The following is a 22149-nucleotide window of genomic DNA, read 5'->3' on the forward strand; positions in this document are numbered from 1 at the left end:
TGCACTGCCTAAGTAAGTCATCTCAGTGTACATCCAAAAATATTTAATTTACTGCTTGAAAAGTTTCCTTAAAAAAAAAAATTCCAAAGAAATCAAAATATGTGATTCTCCCCAAATTAGCTCTCACCACAGACTGAGACAATTATTTCACTGTAGGCTTTTAAAAAAAAATCTTTCTTTTCTTTAATTTTAGAGACTTTGCCGTGTTCTTTAAAATCTAAGGGGGATTCTTGCCATCCCTACGCCTAAGTCGCTGCCGCCCGCAAGCCCCGTCCTGAGCGGGTCCCTTCCTCGGGAACTTTGTGGACGTGCATGCAGCATTAGCTTGTGGATTTACAGGGAAAATATTCAAGCTCGGGGTCACTCCCAGGCTAGTGAGGTCATTTTGGCGTGAAGCTAGTCAAGTTTTAAATCTGTCACCAAAGCATTTAAAATGAAGTTTGCTGCTTTCTTGCTCTGCGGCCTGCTTCCACCTCCCTCCCCCCTGCCCCCCCAGATCCCTCTCTTCAGCTGAAACACCAACAACACATCCAGGCGCTTCTGGGGTTCCCTTTGGTCTGCATCCTCGTCCATTCATTGCCAAGTCCATTGCCAAGTCGGTGGAGAAACCGGCCTCCTCGGTCTCACTTGACACTTGTGCCAGCTCTCAATGCCGGCGTCTGCAGAACCCGGGGCGGATTCCCACTGAGTGGCCCTGGGCGAGCTCTTGAACTCTCTCAACTGTCCTCAGCTGTAGAGTTAAGACAGCGAGATCTACCTCGGATGACCACAAGGGACACACACGATAGGCCTGGCACAGCCCTTGGCTTTGGTGTGGAGTAAATGAGGCGTGCGCCCCACGCCCCCTGCCTGGCCCGCAGCTCTGGCCCCTCCCTCTTGCGCACAGACCCAAGTTCTGGAATCCACCCCCGGAGACCCCCCTCCTGTGCAGAGCGTCTGCCCCTTGAGCAGGGCCCAGAACAGAGAAGACACTTGACAAAGTCAGGGTCTCTGCAGTCCTTGTGCCGTGTCAAACAGCCATAAGTTCACTCGTAGAGATAATCCACAAAATGCCAACAGGGGGAATTTACTCACAATTTAAATAAAATTATTAATGACTGTTTTGATTTGTTTTATTTTCCTGGCAATGAACTCTGAATTCCACTGAATGGCTTCAGCCGTGTTATGCTTTGTATCTAAATGATAGTGGATGTGTCGAAAGCAAACACACCCTGGAGTGGAGCCGGGGCCCAGGCGGGCTGTGGTCCAAGGCCCTCGGTGGCTCTGCCGGGCAGGCTGACCCCACTCCCACACACACCTGCACCTGCCCCATGGGCTCCTGAGCCTCCAGCCACTATGAGCTGAGCCAGAAGTTGCAAAGCAGGCACGGGGTCGGGGGTTGGGGGAGCACCCAGGAGTGACAGTGCTTTGGGAAAGCACAGTACCCCATCCTTTTCCCTCTGGCATTTGGACTTAACTCTGGGTAAGGAAGAAGCAGGGTGACCTTGACCCATGTGCTCCTCCCTCGCTCCAGAAAACAGGCCCCCTCATCTCACGCCTGGCAGGCAGGAGTGGGGGCCCGGAAGGCACCGACGTGGCAACGTGGGGGCTCTAGCTCTCTGGGGAGAGGGGCAGCAATGCAGACACGCGCTCCTGCTCTCTGGTTAGGCCCAGGTGTGCGCGGGAGGCCAAATGGACGTGCAAAAGGTAAGAGCACCACCCAAGAGGCACAGGGTTTCATTAAAAACGAGAAGAGAATCACCCTCAGACAGACACAGTGTGGCAGATGAGGACAAAGCAGAGGCGATGTGGAGGTACTGTGAGCCCGGTGGAAAGACGAACGGCTAGCTCCTAAGCTGATCCGGGAACTCACCAAAGGGCAGCCATGAGAATCCATGCGGTGGGAGGGGTGCATCACACCGGGGGTCCCAACTGGGGGACTCACTGGCCGCCACTGGAAAGCAGAGGCGAGTCTGGCCCAAAGAGAACGCTCCTAATAGTGACAGGCGGTCACTCACATCGGCTACATGGGCGTGTCTACCCAGACCGCCCATCCTCTGGGGCATTCGGGGAGGGGGACAGGACCTAAGCACCTGGCATTTCCCCCACTTGTCCCCACCTTCCAGCAGGCAGTCTCAGGTCACTGATACCTGTGAGACCACAGGGCACACTGCTCACAGGGTCCGCCTTGGGAAAAGCAGTTTTGTTTCCTTCGTTCTGGGGGCCGATAATAAGCTAGAGCTGCGGACCAGTATAGCCCCCCCCCCCCAACTCTATTACATAGGGCTTGGACGGTCCCTCTCATGCCTCTGACAGGTCAACCGCCTGCTCTCCAGGCCTCGGTCACTCACACACGGAATAGCCCAGCACCTGGAGAAAAAGCAAGTTTTCTTACTCGAGTCCTGGCACGGACAGAGGGCTTGGCAAGAGCCTGTGTGTGGTTCAGGTTGTGGTATCGCTTAATGAGACGGAGTTTCCTTAGAATCATGAGGAACCTGAATTCCCGTCGAGCGAGGGCTGGCAGAACACATCAGGATGAGCCAAGCCCAGAACAGACTGGACAGATGTCCCCGACACACCAGCTCACAGGACAGCTTGTGGGTGCTACGACCCCTAGTCGCCGGCACACAGTAGGTGCTTTCCAACCTGAGGGAGCAAACCTCTAGCTTGTGCGTGCCTTCTCAGAGATACCGGAGACACGGTTTGCGAGAGGAGACGGCAGAGTGGGGGGGGACTTTTTGTTTCTTCATTAACTGAATGTTTTGCAACTAGCCTGTTTGACCCTAATAATGAGAAAGAAAGAAAAACAACAAAGCTTTTATTTTTTCTTCTTCTGTTTTTGTGAAAACAGAGGTGTGCTCTATACGAGCAGATTTCATAAATCCCTGCAGGACAGCACAAGGCATCTCACCAACAAAGAGTTGCCACCAGGTCTTTGTGCAATGCAAGGGCGTTAACAATATTTTTGTGAGTTACTTATTCATTTGTTCACCACTATTTATTCTAATGGCTGCACGGCAGGCGCTGTGTGGTGTGATGCAGACGCCAGGGCTCAAAATTACATTCTGAACCTCTAAAAGCCAAAAAGTGCCCACAAACATAATCGCTGCCCTTTTATTTTCCTTTTTAAGTAAAAATGCATGCTCTGAAGGGACATGGCTCCCACTCCACTACTGGCCCTCCCACTCGTTTCACTGCCGAGGTCTCCCAGCCCGGCTCCTCACTCGGCATCTGCCGTGACATACAACACTGAGAACAGCCGGCCCGAAAGGACACACTATGCGCAGGCCAGAAGATGCCCACAGACAGGCCGCGTCCAGCCATGTGCATGTAGGAAAGCACCTACTACTTATTCGGTTAGGTGGATTGTTCATTTTTCTACAATTCCCATTATGTGTGCATTTACCGGGTTCGGAAGGGGTGTAATGTCACCAGACACCCGCGGGCAGGGCGTTACGCTAACGATGAGCAGGGACGTGGTGGTGGTGATTTAATCACAGCAATTCTAGGACGGGCAGACTCCCGCCCCGGCTGAAGGGCTGGCGGGCCAGTGGAGTCCAGATCTGAACCCGGATCTGCCCTGCTCTGAAGCCACGCACGCCGCATGCCTCATGCCGCACATTTGGCCCTGGGCCAGCAGGGGCTGCGAGGGCTGCCTGCTCACTGGCAAAGGAGACACGACAGGGGAAGAAAGCCCAGTGGCCAGGGTCTTTAGGAAGAGGTGCTGTTCACTCTCTGGACCTAAGACGCGTGGCTGGGAGGGCGACAGGAGGACATTTCGGCCAGTGGCTGGGAGCGCGCCGCGGCCGCCGCAGAAGAACATCGTTTGAAATAACACTGAATATGAGCTGAGGCTGAAAGACAGACACCTGCAGAACTGGGCCTTTTGGAATGAGGGTTCAAAAAACTTTTGTTCCGTTTCACTTATTCCGTGAAAGCAAATCTATGAGCCAATGTGTCTGCGTTACAGACAGGCTGCTTTCCTGCTGGGAATTTTCCTGTCCAGGCAGCGAGGCCCCACCCTGTTAGCTTTGGGAGTTGTCTTTCTCTCCCTTAGTCAGACTTTTCTGGAAGTCCTCCAGCCCTCGAGCTAAACCTGCCATACCCTAAAAAGGTAGGTGAGCAGCGTGCTTCTAGGACTGGAGTAGCTTCCTCTACCTCCTGAAACAGCAGTTGGGGAGTTTTCTGCCCGAACAGACAGTCTCGGCATGTCTGATAAACTACCCTTAAAACCACCACCGACCAACAAATCAACAATCGGTGTCGGGTACCGGGGGACCTTTCCCTGGTCTGTGACGTGGCAAGTTGTTCTCAGCATTTTCTAGTCTTTAAAAAAAAATTTTGTTAACTTGATTGATTTCAAAAGAGACAGAGAGCGAGCTGGGGAGGGGTAGAGAGAGGAAGAGAGAGAATCCCACGCAGGCTGGGCACTGTCTCCCACGGAGACCGATGCAGGGCTCGGAACTCACGACCCATGAGATCATGACCTGAGCCAAAACCACGAGTTGGCGCTCTGAACCCAGGAATAGGGTGCTTAACATACGGAGCCCCTACATTTTCTAGCTACCACCAACTCTGAAATTTAGCAAGGCAAACTGCCCCTCAGAACCCACGCAGCCAAAGGCTCCCATGGGGGCGGATTTAAAACTCTGACTTCTTCAAAGAACGTTATCTGTTAACTAGTTAACACAATAAAGGCTTCCTTACTAGCTGTGACCCCAGCAGGAAATGAAGCCGACCAAGCTCAGGAATGCCAAGACATCAAAACCACTGGATTAGAGGGGCGCCAGGGCGGCTCAGGCGGTTAAAGTGTCCGGCTTCAGCTTCAGCTCAGGTCATGATCTTGTGGTTCTGAGTTCAAGCCCCGCGTTAGGCTCTGTGCTGACAGTTCAGAGCCTGGAGCCTCTCTCTCTGCCCCTGCCCTGCCCTGCTCTTGCTTGCTTGTTTCCACTCTCGCGCTCTCTCTCTAAAATAAATATTTAAAAATAAAATGTTTTTTTAAAAAAATCTACTGGATTAGAGAGGCACCAAACCTACGAGTGTCAAACTGGAAAACTATCATCTCAGCAAGAAAGAAATTCAGAGCTTGAGGAAACAGATTTCAAGAAATAGATGCCACTGAGATACTTGGTGTTTTGAAGCGTACACACGCTTACCATGCAAAACAAAGCTGGCTAGATACTTCTTCCGTTTTTACCTTGAGACGCTCCAGGGATGATGCACAAAGACAGGGCCCACAGGGGTTCCCCCCCCCATTCCTGGTGCCATGACGAAGGCCACCCCTGTGCCGATCCTGGGGTGAGCAGAGGCTGGCACGAGCCATTCACCAGCTTTCCCTTCAAACCAAACTCCTGCAGCAAAAGGTGGGTAGGAGGGGACGCCAGCAGGGCTCCCGAGGGGGCCCCCCTTCCGAGTGAGCTGGCCGGCTCCCGCAGCCTGTCAGGGTCTGAGGCTCCACCAGGCCTCGGGCTGACAGCAACAAGCTGCCCCACTGGCTGCTTCCATGGAAACGAGGTCAGATTGGCAACAAGCCCCGGCTTTAAAAGAGCCACCTGCCTCAAGGAAGAATCTGCAGCGGAGACGGGTGGAGGGGCTGGGCTCAGGGAAAGCAGACCTTGCCCATGTGTCTTCAGGCCCTCGGAGGGCCTGTCGCGTGAGTCCGGGGAGAACAGTGGCCCTCTCTGGACCTTGGTTTTCTCCCAAAGAACTCGACAGGGTGGACTTCTGACTGCTCCACACTGCCACCCTCTCTCTGTCCCCCCCGCAGACACACTCAGCGGTGAAGCTTTTGGGCCAGGCAGGGGGTCTGGACCACTCAACGCACATCTGTATTCTAGCACTGACCCAACCAACAAATCCAGCCAAGGACCAAGGACCTGAGGTACCCTCCTGGAGCTTACGACCTCAGCCGGAGGAAGCGCCTCACATGAAATTCAATGACAAAATAAGGAAATATTAGAACATCTATCGTTCAGAGACCAGAAGGAGCCAGACACCTGTTTCACTGCCGAGCGGCTCGAGAGTGACTGACAGCAGCCTTCCCTCCCGCCACACTGGCGACACCCGTGCCTCCAAGCAGCCACCACGGGCTAGCCTCGCCTTCCACCTCCACCACCGAGGCTGGGGGGCTAGGGTCTTCACGGAGCAGATCCCTGGGTGAGCCCATTTCTGACGACAGCGCTCACGCCCTTTCTTCCCTTGTGACACACAGCAGAAATCAGCCAGCTCTGCCAGCACCTAGCCCTCGTTCTTCAGGAAGATGGCTCTCGCTCAGAAGGACGGTGGACGGGCAATGCAGAGAAATGGCAGGACACCGCTCCGATCATCCTGTGTACAGGACGGGGGAGGGGCAGCGGGGGGGGAAGCGCTTGTGCCCCCCCCCCCATTAGGCCAATCACGAGTATCAGGCAGGATCAGGTGTGAGGCTGTGCGTAGCTTTACTCCCTACATGGGGCTTGAACTCACAACCCCGAGATCAAGTCGTGTGCTCTTCTGACTGGGCCAGGCAGGTGCCCCAGCTGTGCAAGGCTTTCAATGTCCCAGGGAACTGGACACTGGGGCTCCTGAGCTAAGGGGGGTCCAACCAGTGTTACCGAGCCCTCCCTGCCATGGGACACCCACACACAGGGATTTGACCGGACCTGTCTGAAGGAAGGAGGAGGCATTAACACCTTCACCAGCGTGGCTAAGGGAGAAGCCGGACTTGAAGGCCGGACGATCCATTTACCTGAAATTCTAGAAAATGTGAAAGTCCGGGAACAGAAAGCAGACCAGCAGTCACCATGAGCTAGGGATGGGGTCTGAGGCTGATGACAAGAGGCGTGAAAGAATCTGGAGCTGTTCGGCGGTGGCGGTGGCTCCTAACAGGACACGTCCTAAAATTCACAGATGCGGACACCCTAAAATGGATGAATTTTACTGAGCATAAACCTGACTTTAAAAAAAAAAAATTCTCTACCCAAGTGAAGAATTGATTTTACACTAATATCTCCACGCTGTTAGCAGAAAAGGGATTACCGCGCAACCAAAAACAGGTCATAGCGCTTCTCACCAACAGTAACGTTCAAGCCCCACGAGTAGCCTGACCAGGACACACACTACTATAATTAATTCACTTATTCACCCTTCTCCTGGCTCTTCATGGGGGCGGGGGCAAAAGGGGTTAAGTGCGGGTAGAGCAGAGAAAAAATTTGCTCAGCTTAAGATGGTCTTCTGTTATGGTCTTCAGTGCCTGCTAAACTCACATGGGCTAGAAAGCGCTGGGGAGGAGGAAACCCATGAGCAGAAAACCACTAATGTGAAAACAGGAGACTGGCCAGGCCTCCGGGCCAGTGGTGCCCCGCTCTGTGCTATAGGGGTGGCAGAGCGAGGCTCTGGGGCCAGGCTGGCAGTTTCAGACCCTGCACGGACACACCCCAGCCGGGCGACTTCCGCCAGCAAAGCCTTGACCCCTCCTGAGCACAGCGGGTGTGCGCGCACAGGGCGCAGGTGCAGAGCACGTTAGCACAGCGCCTGGGTGTGATGTGCGAGCTCTGAGCGCTGGTGCCCGTGATTATTGTTCCGATGATGCTTTGGGTACCAGAGACCACTACCACGAAATCGTCCTCTGGGTAGGGGGCCTCACAGACACCGTTTCTGACCTCCACACGCTCCCTGCATCCTGCCGCAGGCCCTCGGAGGTAGGAGAGGTCCCACCTGTGGCTCCCACTCCCTCCGGGCCTCCGCAAGATGCCCTCGCACACCAGCCCCAGGGGCTCGGACACCTCAATAGCCCTGGCCTCCACCACAGCCTGGGGAGCCTCTGGACAAGAGGAACTCCATGGAATCCTGGCACCACCCCTGCACCGCGCTGAGGCCTCGGCCAGTCACGGGGCACAGGGCTGGAAACCTGATGACAGCATTCCTTTCCAAGAGGCTTTCCTGAGCCCCGCGAGGGCGGGTTCCCAGCTGCCCTCCAGAAGTGACAGCACTGATGTCATGGGGTGCTGTCGTGGGCCCTGACGACTGAGCCTCCCACCTGTCCCGACCACCCCCAAGGCCACTCTACGCACGCTCCCTGCGCATCAACAATGTGTGGGGCAGCGGAGACGGGCAAGTTATAGCTGGAGCTTCCTCTCAGCCCGGCAGGGAAAACTGTCACCCCAACCAGGGAGACCGAGGGAGCCTCGGTGCCCCAACCCAGTATGAATTCCCCATGCAAGAACTGGCGGGTGCTGGTTCTGAATGCAGGTCCCCAGGCCCTTCCCAGGAGATGGCATCTCAGTAGGTGCGGGGTGGGGCCCAGGGACAGTATTTTTAACAAGCACGTGCCCAGAAGGTTTTTATGATTAGCTAACTTAGGAAAATACAGACAGAGAGAGGGTGGTGGTATGACTGGAAGGGAAGCGGATTTCTTAACCATTAAAACCAGGAGGGGAGAAACGCGCTGGGGGCTGTATGGTTTCAAGAGTATGGGGGCCAGCACACACAGGTGAAGTGACAGGAAACCTGAAGGCAAGGAGGCCGGTGGGAAACAGGGTTGGTCACCTGGGAACTTCCCCACGGGTCCTTGCCATCCTCAACAGGAACCCCAGCACGTCCTTCTGCACACCTGGAGGGCGGGCACCACCCCACATGCACGACCACCCATCCTGGTTTGCTTTGCCAAGTCCGTCTGTTGTCACCTTCTCGGCCATTTCAAACCTTGTCCTCTTCCTCAGCACCTAGCACTCGGCCCCCCTGCTCACCCCTCAAGGACAATTTCTTCTCCTACTTCTCCAGGGGAGTTGATGTCACTACCTGAAACTTACTTTCACTTCTGGCCAAAACCCTATTGATCCACCCAAACTCACTTCCACCCTCTACCCAGGGAGCCTGGCCCTTCTTCCCACTTCTGACTGAGACCCTTCCTTCAGAATGATGCTCCTGGTCTCATGGGCTCTCACTACCCCCACCCACCACCATCCAGACGCAAGTTCCATGTGCCCCTCAGGGTGTGGAAAACCACCCCCTTAAACCTTGTCCTTCTCTGGCCACCGCCTACCTCTTTCCTGCCCTTCTCAGCTAAGCATTTCCCAAGTTCATGGTCTCTGCTTCCATAACCCCACGATCAGATTCCATATCCGCATTTCCCGGAACACACGCCTATGTTTTGGCTTGCCATCGCCCCCGCTCAGAGGTAAGCGTCGAGAGGGCAGGCACGCTGCTGTGTCCGTGGGGACTGGAACAGCGCCCGGCACAGAGAAGGCACACAACAGGCACTTGCTGTATGAACACGACATAACCGCAGCTCGCTCGCCTACTCAGAGAGCGTGCTGTTTCTTGCCTGGCCCACAAGAGCAGTGTCTCACATGTTCTGGCTCCACCTCTGTTCCTGGAACCTCCACGTGCTAGACCACAGCGTGTGGCACCGACCCCGCAGCATGTAAACCCAGCCACATCCCTTCCATGTGTGCACGCCGTGACCACCTGGCAGAGGGAAGTCCCGGCGCCTCAGCCTCGCCCTGGAGGCTCTCCCTGGGCCAGCGCCCACCCCACCTGCTGTGGGCTGTTCGCTCCTGGTGACAGCCCCACACTGGCCCAGGCCAAGTCAGGGGTCCCGCATCTCCAGCAGAGCCCCTCCTCTTTGCCCCAGGCGTCCTGGGAGCACCACCCTCTCCATTTGCCAATTACTACTCTTTACTGAAATGGTCCATTTCCAGCTGGATCAGTGGTGGCCCGGGGAACTCTGGGAACCCCAGGGCCTCTCGCATGGCACAGGATTGACAAAAGGCTAACTGAAGTGGGCCTCCGGCATCCGTGCCCCTGGTTCCCTAAGTCCAAACTGCCCGTCAGCTGGCGTTCGCATCCCCTCCTGTCCCAGGCCAGGGTGATGCCGTTCTCGCCTCGACTCCTCCAGGACGCGGCAAACCCAACTGCGCTTTGGCCAGAAGCGACTTGAAACAAACCCGAAAGTTTACTTTGGAAAGGAGTTAATAATAAAAGTTGGAAGGCGTCTTTGGGACGATAAACACCTCCTTTCTCCTTTCTTCCAGCTTCTGGCAAAGCACCTTCTCCTGGTGGAAATGCTTTCTGGGACACAACCGCAAGGCTCACGCTGATGGGGCCACCAAGTCCAAGGGCAGGGGGTGGACTGGGGGGGGGGGGGGGGCAGCAGAGCTCGAGGGAGGGGCCGCCCCCGCTGGCTTCCCGGAGACCAGCCCCTTCCGGCCCCATGAATGTGAATGACGGAAAGCCCGCGGGGNGGGGGGGGGGGGGGGGGGGGGGGGGGGGGGGGACTCTACATGAAGCCAGAGAATGTGTTTCTCATCTACTGAAAGCGGTAATACCATTTCTTTAATCTGCTCTCATCGTTCTTGTAAGGGTCACGAGAGGCTCCCCTCTGAGAGCGGAGTTTTTAAAAGTTGGACAGACTTGCGAAAGCCTTGCACTTCACCAGGCAGCCTGAGGAATGCCCCTCAAGGTTCCAGAAGTTAAGTGCAAAAATACAAGCAGCACCTTTGGAACCCAACAGAAACCACTCCGTAAGCGTAGAAGGCTGTCAGAGCAGGCACGACGGGAAGAAACATCTCAGAGAATGAAGTGATGTTGTTATTGAAGAGAAGGCGCTTTAAAAGATGTCTAAACAGCCAGGACTTTGAAATAAGCGGAAACAAGGAAAAGGGCCATTCCTTTTCATCCTCAGGTAGGAGGAGGTCAAAGGTTTCCAAGCTTATTCACCACAACTGGACTTTCAGCCCGGAGCTTGAACCCTGTTAAATTCTGCATTTTTAAACACCCCACTCTCCTTTGAACAATGACCTGTAATCCATCTCACAAAGAGACTGAGGAGGCTACTGACTTCCTGATAAACATATTAAGGCTCCCTGGGGGGATGGGGGGGGGGGAGACAATCCTTCCTCAGATTGGCTGCAGTCATTTCAATGGGCTGAGACATATTTTATACTGAAAACTTTATTGACCAGCTAATGAGAGTCAGGGAAAGAGAAGGTTAGAAATCTCAAATAAAGCCAACTTCTTCAGAAAACCATAAATGGCCCTTCCGGCTTTTTCACTACCAGAGACGTCACTTTTTAAAATTTTATAATTAAAAAAACAGAAATAATACTTGTTTTCGTCATTTCAAAGTAAAGCTCCCAAAGTTTTCCTAACTTAGAGCTTAGAAGACACAATGATTATTTTTAAATGTCTGGTTAAAAATTAGAAAGTCTCAAAGGTAAGCCACAAGTATGTGAAACTCACCCTGAACATTTCTATTTCTGGTCAGGCACCAAATAGGGTTCTAAATGAATGAATATATTCATCTCCACTTTATAACGAAAACGGCCGAATGCATTTAAGACATTAAAAAAATTACTAAAACAGAAATTCTTAGTTTCTGTGTATCGTGAAACCTACAGAAAATTGTAAAGAAATGAGCCTGATCTAAAGATCAGGCACATTTTCTCCTGCCGGTCTTAATCTAAAAAAGAAAGAAAGGGGGGGGAAATTCTATAAAAAAAGTCCACAACAGCTGATAATGCGGGAAGACAGACTTCATACTGTTAGCTTAAGAGAAAGGTAAATAGCTCCAAATTCTTTTAAAATAAAAAAAACCTAATTCATTATTTTTTTAAAGGAAAATGTCCACTTAAATATAAATACTAACAGAGGTTCTGTATTTTTTTTCAAGATCTTCAGAATCCCTGGAATAATGCCTCTGCCAACTAAAACACCTACTATGAATTTAGTAATGGGTTATGCAAACATAAATTATGAGGCCAGACATTTTAAAAGGAAAAAAAGGTGATTTATTGATGTGCTGGAGACATGGGCAGGATAGAAGCACTATTTCAATTTTCCATATATTCCTCAACACTGCAGATGTATTAATGCGAAAAGAATTTCAAATAAAAATGACTCTCAGCTCTTCTGGTTCTAACAGATCAGTTCAGTCACTCGAAAAGGGTTAGCAAGGAACTCCCTTCTCGCACTTAAAATCAAGGGACTGAAGACAAACAGGGAACCTAACTGGAAGCACAAACAGATTCGAATGAACAAGGAAAAAAAAAAGATCTGTTTCCTTTGTCTTAAAGGAGAGAAGAGACTTAAACCGTTAAGTTCTGTTCTCCATGGTATCAGCCCAACCTGTCCAGATCAATTTTTTTGGTATTAACTTCATTCCTGTTCACAGATCATTGGCAGGGCCGGGGCGGGCGGGGGGAGGTGTCCCATCGCTGTGGGAACCAGCATTTTTTCTTTGCTGTGGCGAAGTAATCATTTAAATATATATGAAATGCTTTTCGTGGCTTGTTTATATATAAACAAAATAAATAAAAATTTCCTCGTCGTCACTGACTTTTAATTAAAGGAAACAGAAGCTATCACCCTTTCCCGAGTAGGTCATGGGAACCGCACTGGCTGATGAAAATCCCTGAACACACATCACCAGGAAAGGGATCTTCATTTTTCTTCACTGTGCCAACGGCTGACAGCTTCGCAAATGGGCCTTTTTGAAAGCACACATCACTGGCCGGACAAGCCCACCTCAAAAATAGGCTGGAAAACGCTCTGCGAATAAAGAGCGCACATTTTGAAACGCAAACACAAGAGGAACATCTCTGTCTCTTGGCCTTGTGCATTCCTCCCCAGTGAGGGCTAATCTGGGCTCGTACATGCACACTCAGACACACACACACACACACACACACACACGCAAGCACGCATGCACACATGCATGCTATGGGCTCCTGGCACTTTGATTATGTGAACACACCTGGCCCTGGGGAAATAGGCTGAGACCAGCCCCATATTTCAGACAAACCAAACAGCCAATAGACAGTAATGGCTTTAAGCTACTGATGGCCTGGGCCAAAAATGAAGAACCACTTAATCTTCGGAACGAAACTGTCAATGTTGGGAGGCCCGCAGCCGACCTTTCCCCTGATCTTAATCACAGCCACCTATGATAACAGAGCGGGGTTTATTTTTGTGCCTGGCTCCAGACGGCAATGATCAATCCTTCAGCTGGGACTACTCTGTATCCACACCACGAACTCGGTCGGGCATGTGAAGAGTGCGCCGTTTTTTGCGGATCGCTGTAGTCCCACGTAGAGGGACATTCACCTAAGAGTAATTCCATCAAAACTCTCAGCACTTTATAAAGTCTCTCCAAACTAATCTACAAATTCAATGGAATCCCAGGACAAATCCCGACGGGATTCTTAGAATGGAAGTGAATAAATGAGTCTAGAAGTCCTGTAGAAGTCCGGTCCAGATCATTCTGAAGAGCAGTGAGGACCCACCCCCTGCTTCCACTCCAGGATGCCCAGCCTTAGCAATGAGACGAGGGAAGGGGGATGCTACAGTAAACAGTTCCAGGACGAGGGGCTCTCAACGGACGGGGGCAAATTAGAGCTCCACGCAAACACATCACAGCCTGACGTTAAACGTAAAACCCGAAAAATAGTTGAAAGAAAACACAGGAGGGGCGCCTGGCTGGCTCGGCCAGAAAAGCATGTGACTCTTGACCTCGGAGTTGGGAGTTCAAGCCCCACGTTGGGTGTAGGGATGACTTAAATAAATTAAAAAAACAAACAAAAAATAGACGGCTGTCTTTATGACATCAGCATAGAGAAGATTTCTGAAATAAGATACAAAAAGAACATAAACTTTATATCTAAAACCGGAAAACATCCATCTGCAGTAAAATTAAAATCTTCCAGTGACAAACTACACTAGAAACAACAAAAAGATGGGCTACGGCCCGGGGGAGATACCCGCAAAGGACACACAACAGAAGGTCCCGATTCAGAATATTAAAGTGGCCTGCAAATCGGTTAAGAAAATAGTCAGTAGCCAAATGGATAAAATGAGCAAAGGATACAAGCAATTAAAACACAAAAGACGACACTGTGCAGGCGAGTCATTGTACAAAAGGGTGCTCACCTGCATCGGACGGAAAAAAGGAAATACACCAAAAGTCAGTGAGGACCTGGCCGGGAGCTCGGCGGGCGGGGGTAACAGCAGGCACCACTGAGAGCCACGATGTGGCCCATGGAGCTGGTCGAGCTGCGACCAGCAATCACATCTCTGGCTGTCCCCGCCCCACGGAACTCCCAGCACAAGTCCTAATAAACAAAGAACGTCACCAAAGACCAGAAACCTGCTTGCTGCCTCGGTGGCAGCGGCTGCCATCTCCTGTGGGCCCCACATTCATGAAACACAGTGTCACGGGCTCAAATGAATAAGCTGGAAGCATCCAGGCAGCACACAGGCCTAACTCTCTAAGACGTAGAAAAGGCCAGGTGTCAAAGGACGCGTACATATACAGCAAGATAAGGTTTGAACAGCACTCTTCGTATAAAGAGTAAAATCCGCGTATACACACAATACAGACTGCTTATGAGGCCATAAATGCTGCCACAAATGCAAAAAAACAGACAGAAAGGAGACACTGGTTTGGGGATGGGGGTTACAACTGAGGAAGAAGGTGGGAGAAGGCAGAGAGGTAGGATCTGAGCTATGTATTTAAGGTGTTATTTCTATTTGAAAAAACAAAACAAAGCATCAGAAGCAAACGGGCAAAACGTCAACATCGACCCGTTCTTCATGAAGGGCAAGGGAAGCGTTCTGCTTTCCCTACTTCTCAGGATGCTAGAAATATTTCACAGGAAGACAGTTAAACCCACGTACACAGCTTGGTGTACAAAAGAACTAAGTCACTGCAGGTAAAATCCTGCGTGAGGCCTGTGAGTGCAGCTTGAGGCCGGGCAGGGGGGACGGGACACAGACCTTCCAGGTCTTTCTGCCTCAGTGGCTACTCCCTCAGACAAGTTCTTGAAAGAAACATGGGACAGGGTCTGTCTGATGCAAAACGCTTTTAGGGGTAAAATGCGTCCCGTGCCTTACGAATGCAGTGCTCGTGGCCCAGCACTGCAGGTGGCATGGAACGTGTCAGAGCTGAGGTCGGGAAGAGCCAGGCAGTGGCCAGCCATCAGGACACCTGTCCCAGAGGCTCTTAGCCTCCTTGAGGCGCCCCAAGTGGAGTCAGCAAATGGTGAATAAGTGTGAGGTCACATCAGGGACCCGGGCGGCCTTCTGGAGCCAGAATGGTGCCCTTTCAAATGTGACCTAGGGGAACCCCCCCACCCCGGGTAGGGGGGTGGCTACATCAGGCTGCAGTGGTGCAGGCTCGGTTCTTCCCACTAAGTGCACTGGGAAGCAGAGCTGCTGGGGAGCCTGGGGCAGGGGAGGGCGGCAATGCGTGCCTGGACTGTGGCCGCCAGAGCTCGAAAGTGCTCCCCAGGGGCCTGCTCTGGCAGACCTGCGGCCACTGGGCCTGGACGGGAAATCTCCAGCCAGCTTCGCCGCTTATTAGCTCTGGTTCCTCCTCCCCCTCCTCCTCCTCTCTGGGCCTCAGTTTCCCACTCTTCGCAACGGGGATAAACAACGTACTTATTTCACAGGCTTCCCGTGTTAAATCAGCCAATGCATCTAAAGCGTTTAGAGCGCCGCTCAGCATGTGGGGAAGGGCTCAGTGAGTGGCAGCTGCTGTTACTGGCTGTCACATACTGCTGTGTCCCTGCAGCGACCTGCGCCCTCAAAGCAGCGCTGCCCAGGGACACCCACTGCACACACAGCGGGATGGCCAGGGCACTCAGCTCGTGCAGGATGAACTCTCAACAGAAAACCCCAAGAGGCGAAAGGAGGTGAGGCCTGCTAAGAAGGGGCCCGTGGGGAGCGCGTGGGGGTGTGACCCTGGTGGGGAGGGTGCGGGGCACTCTCCAGAGGCCCAGTGCTCGGCCACACAGCAGCAGGCCATGGCCTCCTTTCTCAGATCAAACGACAGAGGAGACCTGGCTTGGCTGGATCAGAAACCCAGGTCCTGGCGGAGCCAGAATCTGGATCCAAGTGTCCGGATTCCCAAGAAAACGCCCTTTAACTCTATCAACTATATCATAAGGTCTTCTGGCGAAAACACTGGGCTACAGACAAAATTATTGTTCGCCACACAGTGGGCTCTTACTGCTTCTTATCAACTTACTTTTTTTACGCAACTCAGATTTGCCAGTTAAAACCCAGAGCGGACACACTAGTGAGTAATCAATGTTCAGGGATTAGTCCCACCCCCACCCCCGCCCCAGTCCCCTGTCCCCAAAGCAATGAAAGAAAAACTGAGACAACAAATGTCAAGGTTGGTGGGATGACAGGTCTCTTGCCTGACTGACGTTATTTCAAGACAGAAGGGGAGAACTTGCTGTGGCTCCTGGCTCCTCCCTGGGCACATTCCCACAGAACACACCCGTGCACACGCACATGGGCTTTAGGAGTGTCGCCTCAGAGTCATACTCAAAATCGGCAGTTTCCGACTAATAAAAAAAAGCCGCTTACAGTTAGTGACTCAAAGTCAGCTTCTAGAAGCTAAAAGGAGACAGAGCAGCACAGTGGTCACGGCCTCATTCTCAGGAGTCTGCTGCCTGGTAGGCAGGTGGCTGGTGCACTCTTAGGTGTCACCAACGACACCCGTGGCCTACGGTAACAGAGAGGGGTCATAAAGCATTTGTAATGCCCTTGGCATAATGCTGAGCTCTTCGGAAACACTCAATAAATATTAATAAACAACAGTTCGCCATGATTCCAACCAAACTGCACAGGCTCCACGTTCAGCCGCCTTACAACATGCTCACAACACGGGTGCTTATTGAGAAGATCGTCCAGAGAATGACCTTCTCCATTCAAAATGCATTTGGGCTGAGGTTACGGCTACAGGCCAGGAAGTTCTGGGCTACTCGCGAAGAACGGCTTCCAAAGAGGGAGTCCAGTGGCAGGCTTAGCCGAAGGGAGAGGAAATGACCATCTCTATACAGGTGGAAGGAAACTGCTTTTCTTTCATTCAATCGACTCAAATCTGCAGTAGAAACTGGGTCTACAGTTTTACAGACTGATAGGTCTACCCTGTGCTTTTAAGAGTACTTTGGAAATTTTACTGTTCGTGGATAGCTTTAAAATACACTCGTGGGGGCGCCTGGCTAGCTCAATTGGGAGAGTGTGAGGCTCTCAAGCTTGGAGTTGTGAGTTCAATCCCCAAGCTGGGTGTAAGGATTATTAATTAATAAATAAATAGATAAATAAGTAAATGAATGAATAAATAAAATATAGTAGTGAACACAATTTCTCTTTTCAAAAGATTAGATTTAATAACATGCATACAACACACCATTTATGGAGCCTCCCCTATTTGCCAAGGTTATTCTGGATTATTCTACAACATGTTGCCTGACTCATAATTAACTCCAGGAGAGTTGTCATCATTCCCCGTGTTTGGATGAGAAGACGACGGCCCGGAGAGGTTACCCAGCTTAGCTTGGTCTCAATTGAACTTCTATACCACGTGAATCTAATTACAGTCTTTTCCTTTTGACACTTATTTGTCTGTTATACTTAAAATAGCCCTTTAAAGACTGTGAGACACACAAGGAAGCGACACGCGGGCTCAGGAAGGAAAGGGAATGCCAGCCCCATCCACATTTCAGGGAGTGATCCGGACAGACGGCCCCACGGGGTTCACAGGAAGCCAATGTGGCCTGGGGCAGGGGAGTGGGGGTGGGACTCTGACGCCACCCCACTGCCCCTTGGTCCAGGCTCCTGGGTCACCAACGCATCACACTCACAGATTAATTCTTCACTGATTACCTAAGAATTCCCTTTTCTGGGTCAAAGGCAACTGAAGAAAATAAGGCACCCTCAAACTCAAATGTCCAGTGACTGAGCTTTCTAACAACCAAATTGAATAGGATCCGGTCTCAGAAACTAGAGGTGCCGAATCTACGGTCAGAATGTAACGGAGCGTTAGGGGTAAACAAAGATGACCACGCTTTGAGCTAAAGGAAATTTTAGAGACCGCCCACCCCCCTACCCCCCAGCCCCCCCACTAAACAACCTGCCCAAATTAATCCTTTGCAGGGGGAGATACAAAGGGGCATTTTCCATCTTTGATTCAAAAAGCTGCCTGAACTCTCTGAAGAACCCTTACCCCACCCATACTCCCTCGCTACCCTAGCGTCCCGTTTCAGTTCTGACCACCACCTGAAGGTACCCTGCATGCCACCTGTCTACTGTGTTTACTTGGTCGCTGTCTGCCTGTCCCCCCCAGGAGAGCTAGAACCTTCTCTGGGTGCCTGCTACCTCCCCAAACCTCAGACTGCCCCTGGTCCCTGGCAAGGGCTCAGAACTACTTGTAGAAGGGAGCAAGAGAGGAAAGAACACAGGTCAGAAATGTTTACTGAGCACCTACTACATGTGCGGTCCATCTGAATTCACTTCACCGGCCTAGTAACTGGGGCCTGATCAGTTCCATGTATACATATGGGTCCAAGTCTCAGAATGCTCAGTGACCTTGGTCCAGATCACCTGACCCGAAAAGCCACTCCACTCCTGGAGTGGGGCTGGACATTTACCTTCCAGGAATCTCACGCACTTCTCACATGACCCCTTGAAGGATGATGCATGATCTATTTCTGCAGAAGAAGGAGCTGAAGTTTCTGTCCCGATGCTACTAGGTCAACATGCGACTAGCACTGGATTCTCTCTCAACTGGCCCATGCTCAAGCTGACTCCTCCGCTCTCGGGGCCTCCCTAGTGGCTTGGGGGCAGCCGCGGGGTCTGCATGGAACACGGCGGGGAAACAGACCCACCAGCCATGTACCAACTCGGGGCTGAATTCAGTGCAACTTGCATACATTGCCCCTCACGTTCAAGGGCAGGTTTTCTCGCTGAGGGACCCCAAAGAAACGAGGAAATAACCTCTTGGGTTGATAAACTGGCTTACAGAGTTTAATTGGTAACACTAAAAATCCCACTTTTAATTTTTAAACTTTTCCTAGTTAAAGTCTTATTATAATTTAACGGTGGGTGATTCTAGAATGATTAAACATCCAAGTTGATTATTTGAGCTTTACCATTTTGCCAGATACCAGAGTGGCCCTTTAGAAACTAAGTGGTTACTGCCGAAAGGAAAAATTCACCAGATATTTCTCGCGGGGGGTGGGGGGGTATTGCTACGGAGTATCAGAGAGAACAAATGAATGATTTCCTACCCTCAGAAAGAGCGGCACTAACAACAACAAAAAAAGTCTAATTGGGAGAAAAGTCACATACCGGAAAGTTTACTGTGCGGCTCAGTGGCGCCTGAAATTTCCACAGAGTCGTGCAACCACCACCACGACCCGGGCCCAGAACATTCCCACCATCCCAAAAGAAAGCCCAGAAGCATTATTAGTCACCCCCTCAGCCACTTCTCTATTTCAGTCTCTTTGGATTTGACTCTTCTTGACGTTTTGGAGAAATGGGATGGAGGGGGGGGGAGCATTTTGTGGCTGGCTTCTTTTACCTCGTATAATGCTTTCCAAGTTCATCCACTTTGGAGCAGATGTCACTGCGTCATTCCTGTTTATGGCTGGATACCGTTCCTTTGTATGGACAGGCCACACTCTGCTTGTCAAGTCTTCTGTCAGGGGGCATCTGGGCCGCTTTGACTTTTTGGCTATTTTGAATTATGCTGCCATGAGCGTTCGTGTGCAAGTTTTTGTGTGGACGTGTTCTCCGTTCTTTTGGATACATATATACACACACCTCGAGGTAGAAAGGGTGGGTCACAGGAGGACACTAGATTTATCCTTTTGAAGAACTGCCAAAGAAAGGCATCTCTTGAATTCCTGTTTTTAAAAGTTCTATACAAAAAAATAAAAATAAAAACCAAAGCATCAAATAAAATTTTACTAGCTGCCTGAGAAATGAATCTCGCAGACTAACTTGCGTTCTTAAGAATTCTGTTTTGTAAAGGAAAGATTCCGAAGCAAAGGCTAAAAACATGGTAAGGCTTTTTCATGCCATGGTCGTCATCAAGTGCCCATGGTATGCAAAGTGCATGGCTCAATGCAATGGCCTTGCCCATCAGAAGTGGGAGGGGGGTGGGGCACCTGAGTGGCTCTGTCAGTTAAGCGGCTGACTTCGGCTCAGGTCACGATCTCATGGTTCACGAGTTTGAGCCCCACACGGGGCTCTGTGCTGACAGCTCAGAGCCTGGAGCCTGCTTCGGATTCTGTGTCTCCCTCTCTCTTTGCCTGTTTCCCACTCATGCTCTGTCTCTCGCTCTCCAAAAGAAATAAACATTAAAAATTTTGAAAAAGAAGTGGGAGAGGGGTGCCTGGGTGGCTTAGTCAGTTAAGTGTCCAACTCTTGATCTCAATTCAGATTCACGGTCGCGAGTTCTAAGCCCTGCACTGGGCCCTGTACCGGGCGTGAGGCCTACTTATGGAGCAGGGGAGAAAAGGCAGCAGCAGGAGAAAGGGATTATACCAGAGCTTCAGGGTCCTGGACTCCCCAACATGAGCAGTATGTTGAGGGAGGTGGGAGGGTCTAGCTGGTGCCCAGCCTGCCTCCCCTGCCTGCCACGCTTATAAGCCTCCTCCCCATCACTGAGGGGCACGTCTGGTCCGCCCTGCTCTGTGCAAACCAGTCTGTCAATCAGCGCTGTGGGTCTTCAATAAACCCACCACTCCACATCCAACGAGATAACGCGGAAACGGATGCTGGTATTTCAGGTCTTTTGTGTGCATTGATTTTAGATTCTTAGAGGAGGACAGAAGCAAAACACAAAAGCTGAGCAGTCACTGAAGAGCCGCATGGGCCTCCGGAGTCCATCCGTCTGCAGAAGCCGATAGTGGAGAATTCGCTCACTGTTTGGCACAAGCGTTCCCAGGAGCTGCTAATAACGTCTCAACACTGTTTCGTAGTTTCAAAGGCTCAGGGGGTCACGTGTGAGCCACATGCTCCCCAGCACAACTCCACGATGCAGTGAGTGAGGCCGGACGCGCCGGGACCCCGCCCCCCCCAGCAGCACAAAAGGCGCAGGCACCCCCCTGCTCACCGAGACCCGGCCACGCGGGCTCCAGAGGCCCGTGCAGGACGTGTCCATTTGAGTTGCAACTTTATTTTTAAGTGACTCTCTTTTTCCAGGCTGAGTCACTCCCTGCAGTGTCTATATAAAGGCTGTAGAGGCAGTGACTAAATGCATCTGGGCCTGGGCCACAACTATATATTACTCCCCCCGGCCTCCCCCGGCCTGCTGGCTCCTCCTCTCACGGGGAGTGAAAAGGACTCCTGGAGTCGGCAGTGTCGTCCTCACCTTGGCAACAGGGGAGTGGGTGACCCACGCATGAGGGACACGACGCTGGGGCGCACACTTTCTCATCTTATTGCAAGGGTCCATCCTGACCAATTATGAGGTGGCTGGGCTTTCCTGAAAGAAGGCATCCCCTCGTGGGCCCCTCCGGGTCCCCCCTCCCTAGTTGTGGTTTAACAGACGGCAGGAGATTCTTTTCCAGGTAGTACCTCAAGACAGCTCCTGACTTTTGGTAACAGTTTCCCAAGAATGAAGAAGTCGGAGCGGCGAATCAAGAAGGGACTCAGGAAATGACGCCAGTGAGCAGGCCGATAGATAGATCAGCCACAAAGAGGATGTTCCTGTCAGGAGCCGGGCACGTGGCCGGCATCGGGCCCAGGGCCACCCTCCAGCGTGGAAGGCAAGGGAGGGAAGGGTGGCCAGTCCCGCTCTTGACCCCAGGCAGCTGTGCTCACAACAGTCAGGGCCGTGACAGGAGAAAGACATGCCACGGGACTTGGGCAGGAGGGACGCAGAAAACACGACCCCGAAGATGGGTGCCAAGGGCCGGGTCTCACAGTGATTAATGCCCCAGAGAGCAAGACATGTCGAGGCACAAGTATGTCGGCACAGAAATGACCACTGTCCCTAATGGCAGCCCAGTTAACGTGGCCCCTTTTTAGGAAACATGATTCAACCCAGCCAAGTCGGGGCAGACGAGCGCCTAAGACGGATTCTGGGGCAGCAGCTGGACACACAGACAGGACAGAAGTGAGTCCTGTCGGTGGTTCTGTGATGACATCCCTGTGTCCCAGCTCTCTGCTTCCCCTCCCCGCCCCTCACAGAGAAAGAAAGAGCCGGAACAGAACAAAACAAAGCCCGTGCTCTTTGTGGAAGCGAGTCTGACACTGAGGACCCTTCTTCTGAGAGTCGAGCAGGCCGGTGAGCTGGGCCTGCTGTCCCCTGCAAGCGCCCTGTGCCCTCCCTGGAAGGGCCGGCACCTCACTCGGCCTCAGAACCTGCCAGTTAAGAGCACAGACTCAGGGGCC

The 22149-nt window shown here is 52.0% G+C and overlaps 1 protein-coding gene across 8 annotated transcripts in view; it reads right to left on the reverse strand.

Moving 5' to 3' along the window:
- CUX1 (cut like homeobox 1) overlaps positions 1–22149 on the reverse strand; it is a 364880-nt gene that overhangs the window by 261478 nt on the left and 81253 nt on the right. Inside the window, exon 1 of one of the 8 annotated variants that reach the window (XM_039243509.1) lies at positions 13885–13976. The exons of the other annotated variants lie outside the window; for them this stretch is intronic. Within the exon in view, the coding sequence (XP_039099440.1) occupies positions 13885–13890 (6 nt within the window). The 5' untranslated portion in view covers positions 13891–13976. Of the gene's footprint in view, positions 1–13884; positions 13977–22149 lie in introns of those variants that run through there. 8 annotated transcript variants of the gene reach the window in all.

This window comes from Hyaena hyaena, unplaced genomic scaffold (assembly GCF_003009895.1).
Source record: "Hyaena hyaena isolate Hyena2069 unplaced genomic scaffold, ASM300989v1 scaffold_228, whole genome shotgun sequence".
In the NCBI taxonomy this organism is placed as follows: Eukaryota; Metazoa; Chordata; class Mammalia; order Carnivora; family Hyaenidae; genus Hyaena; species Hyaena hyaena.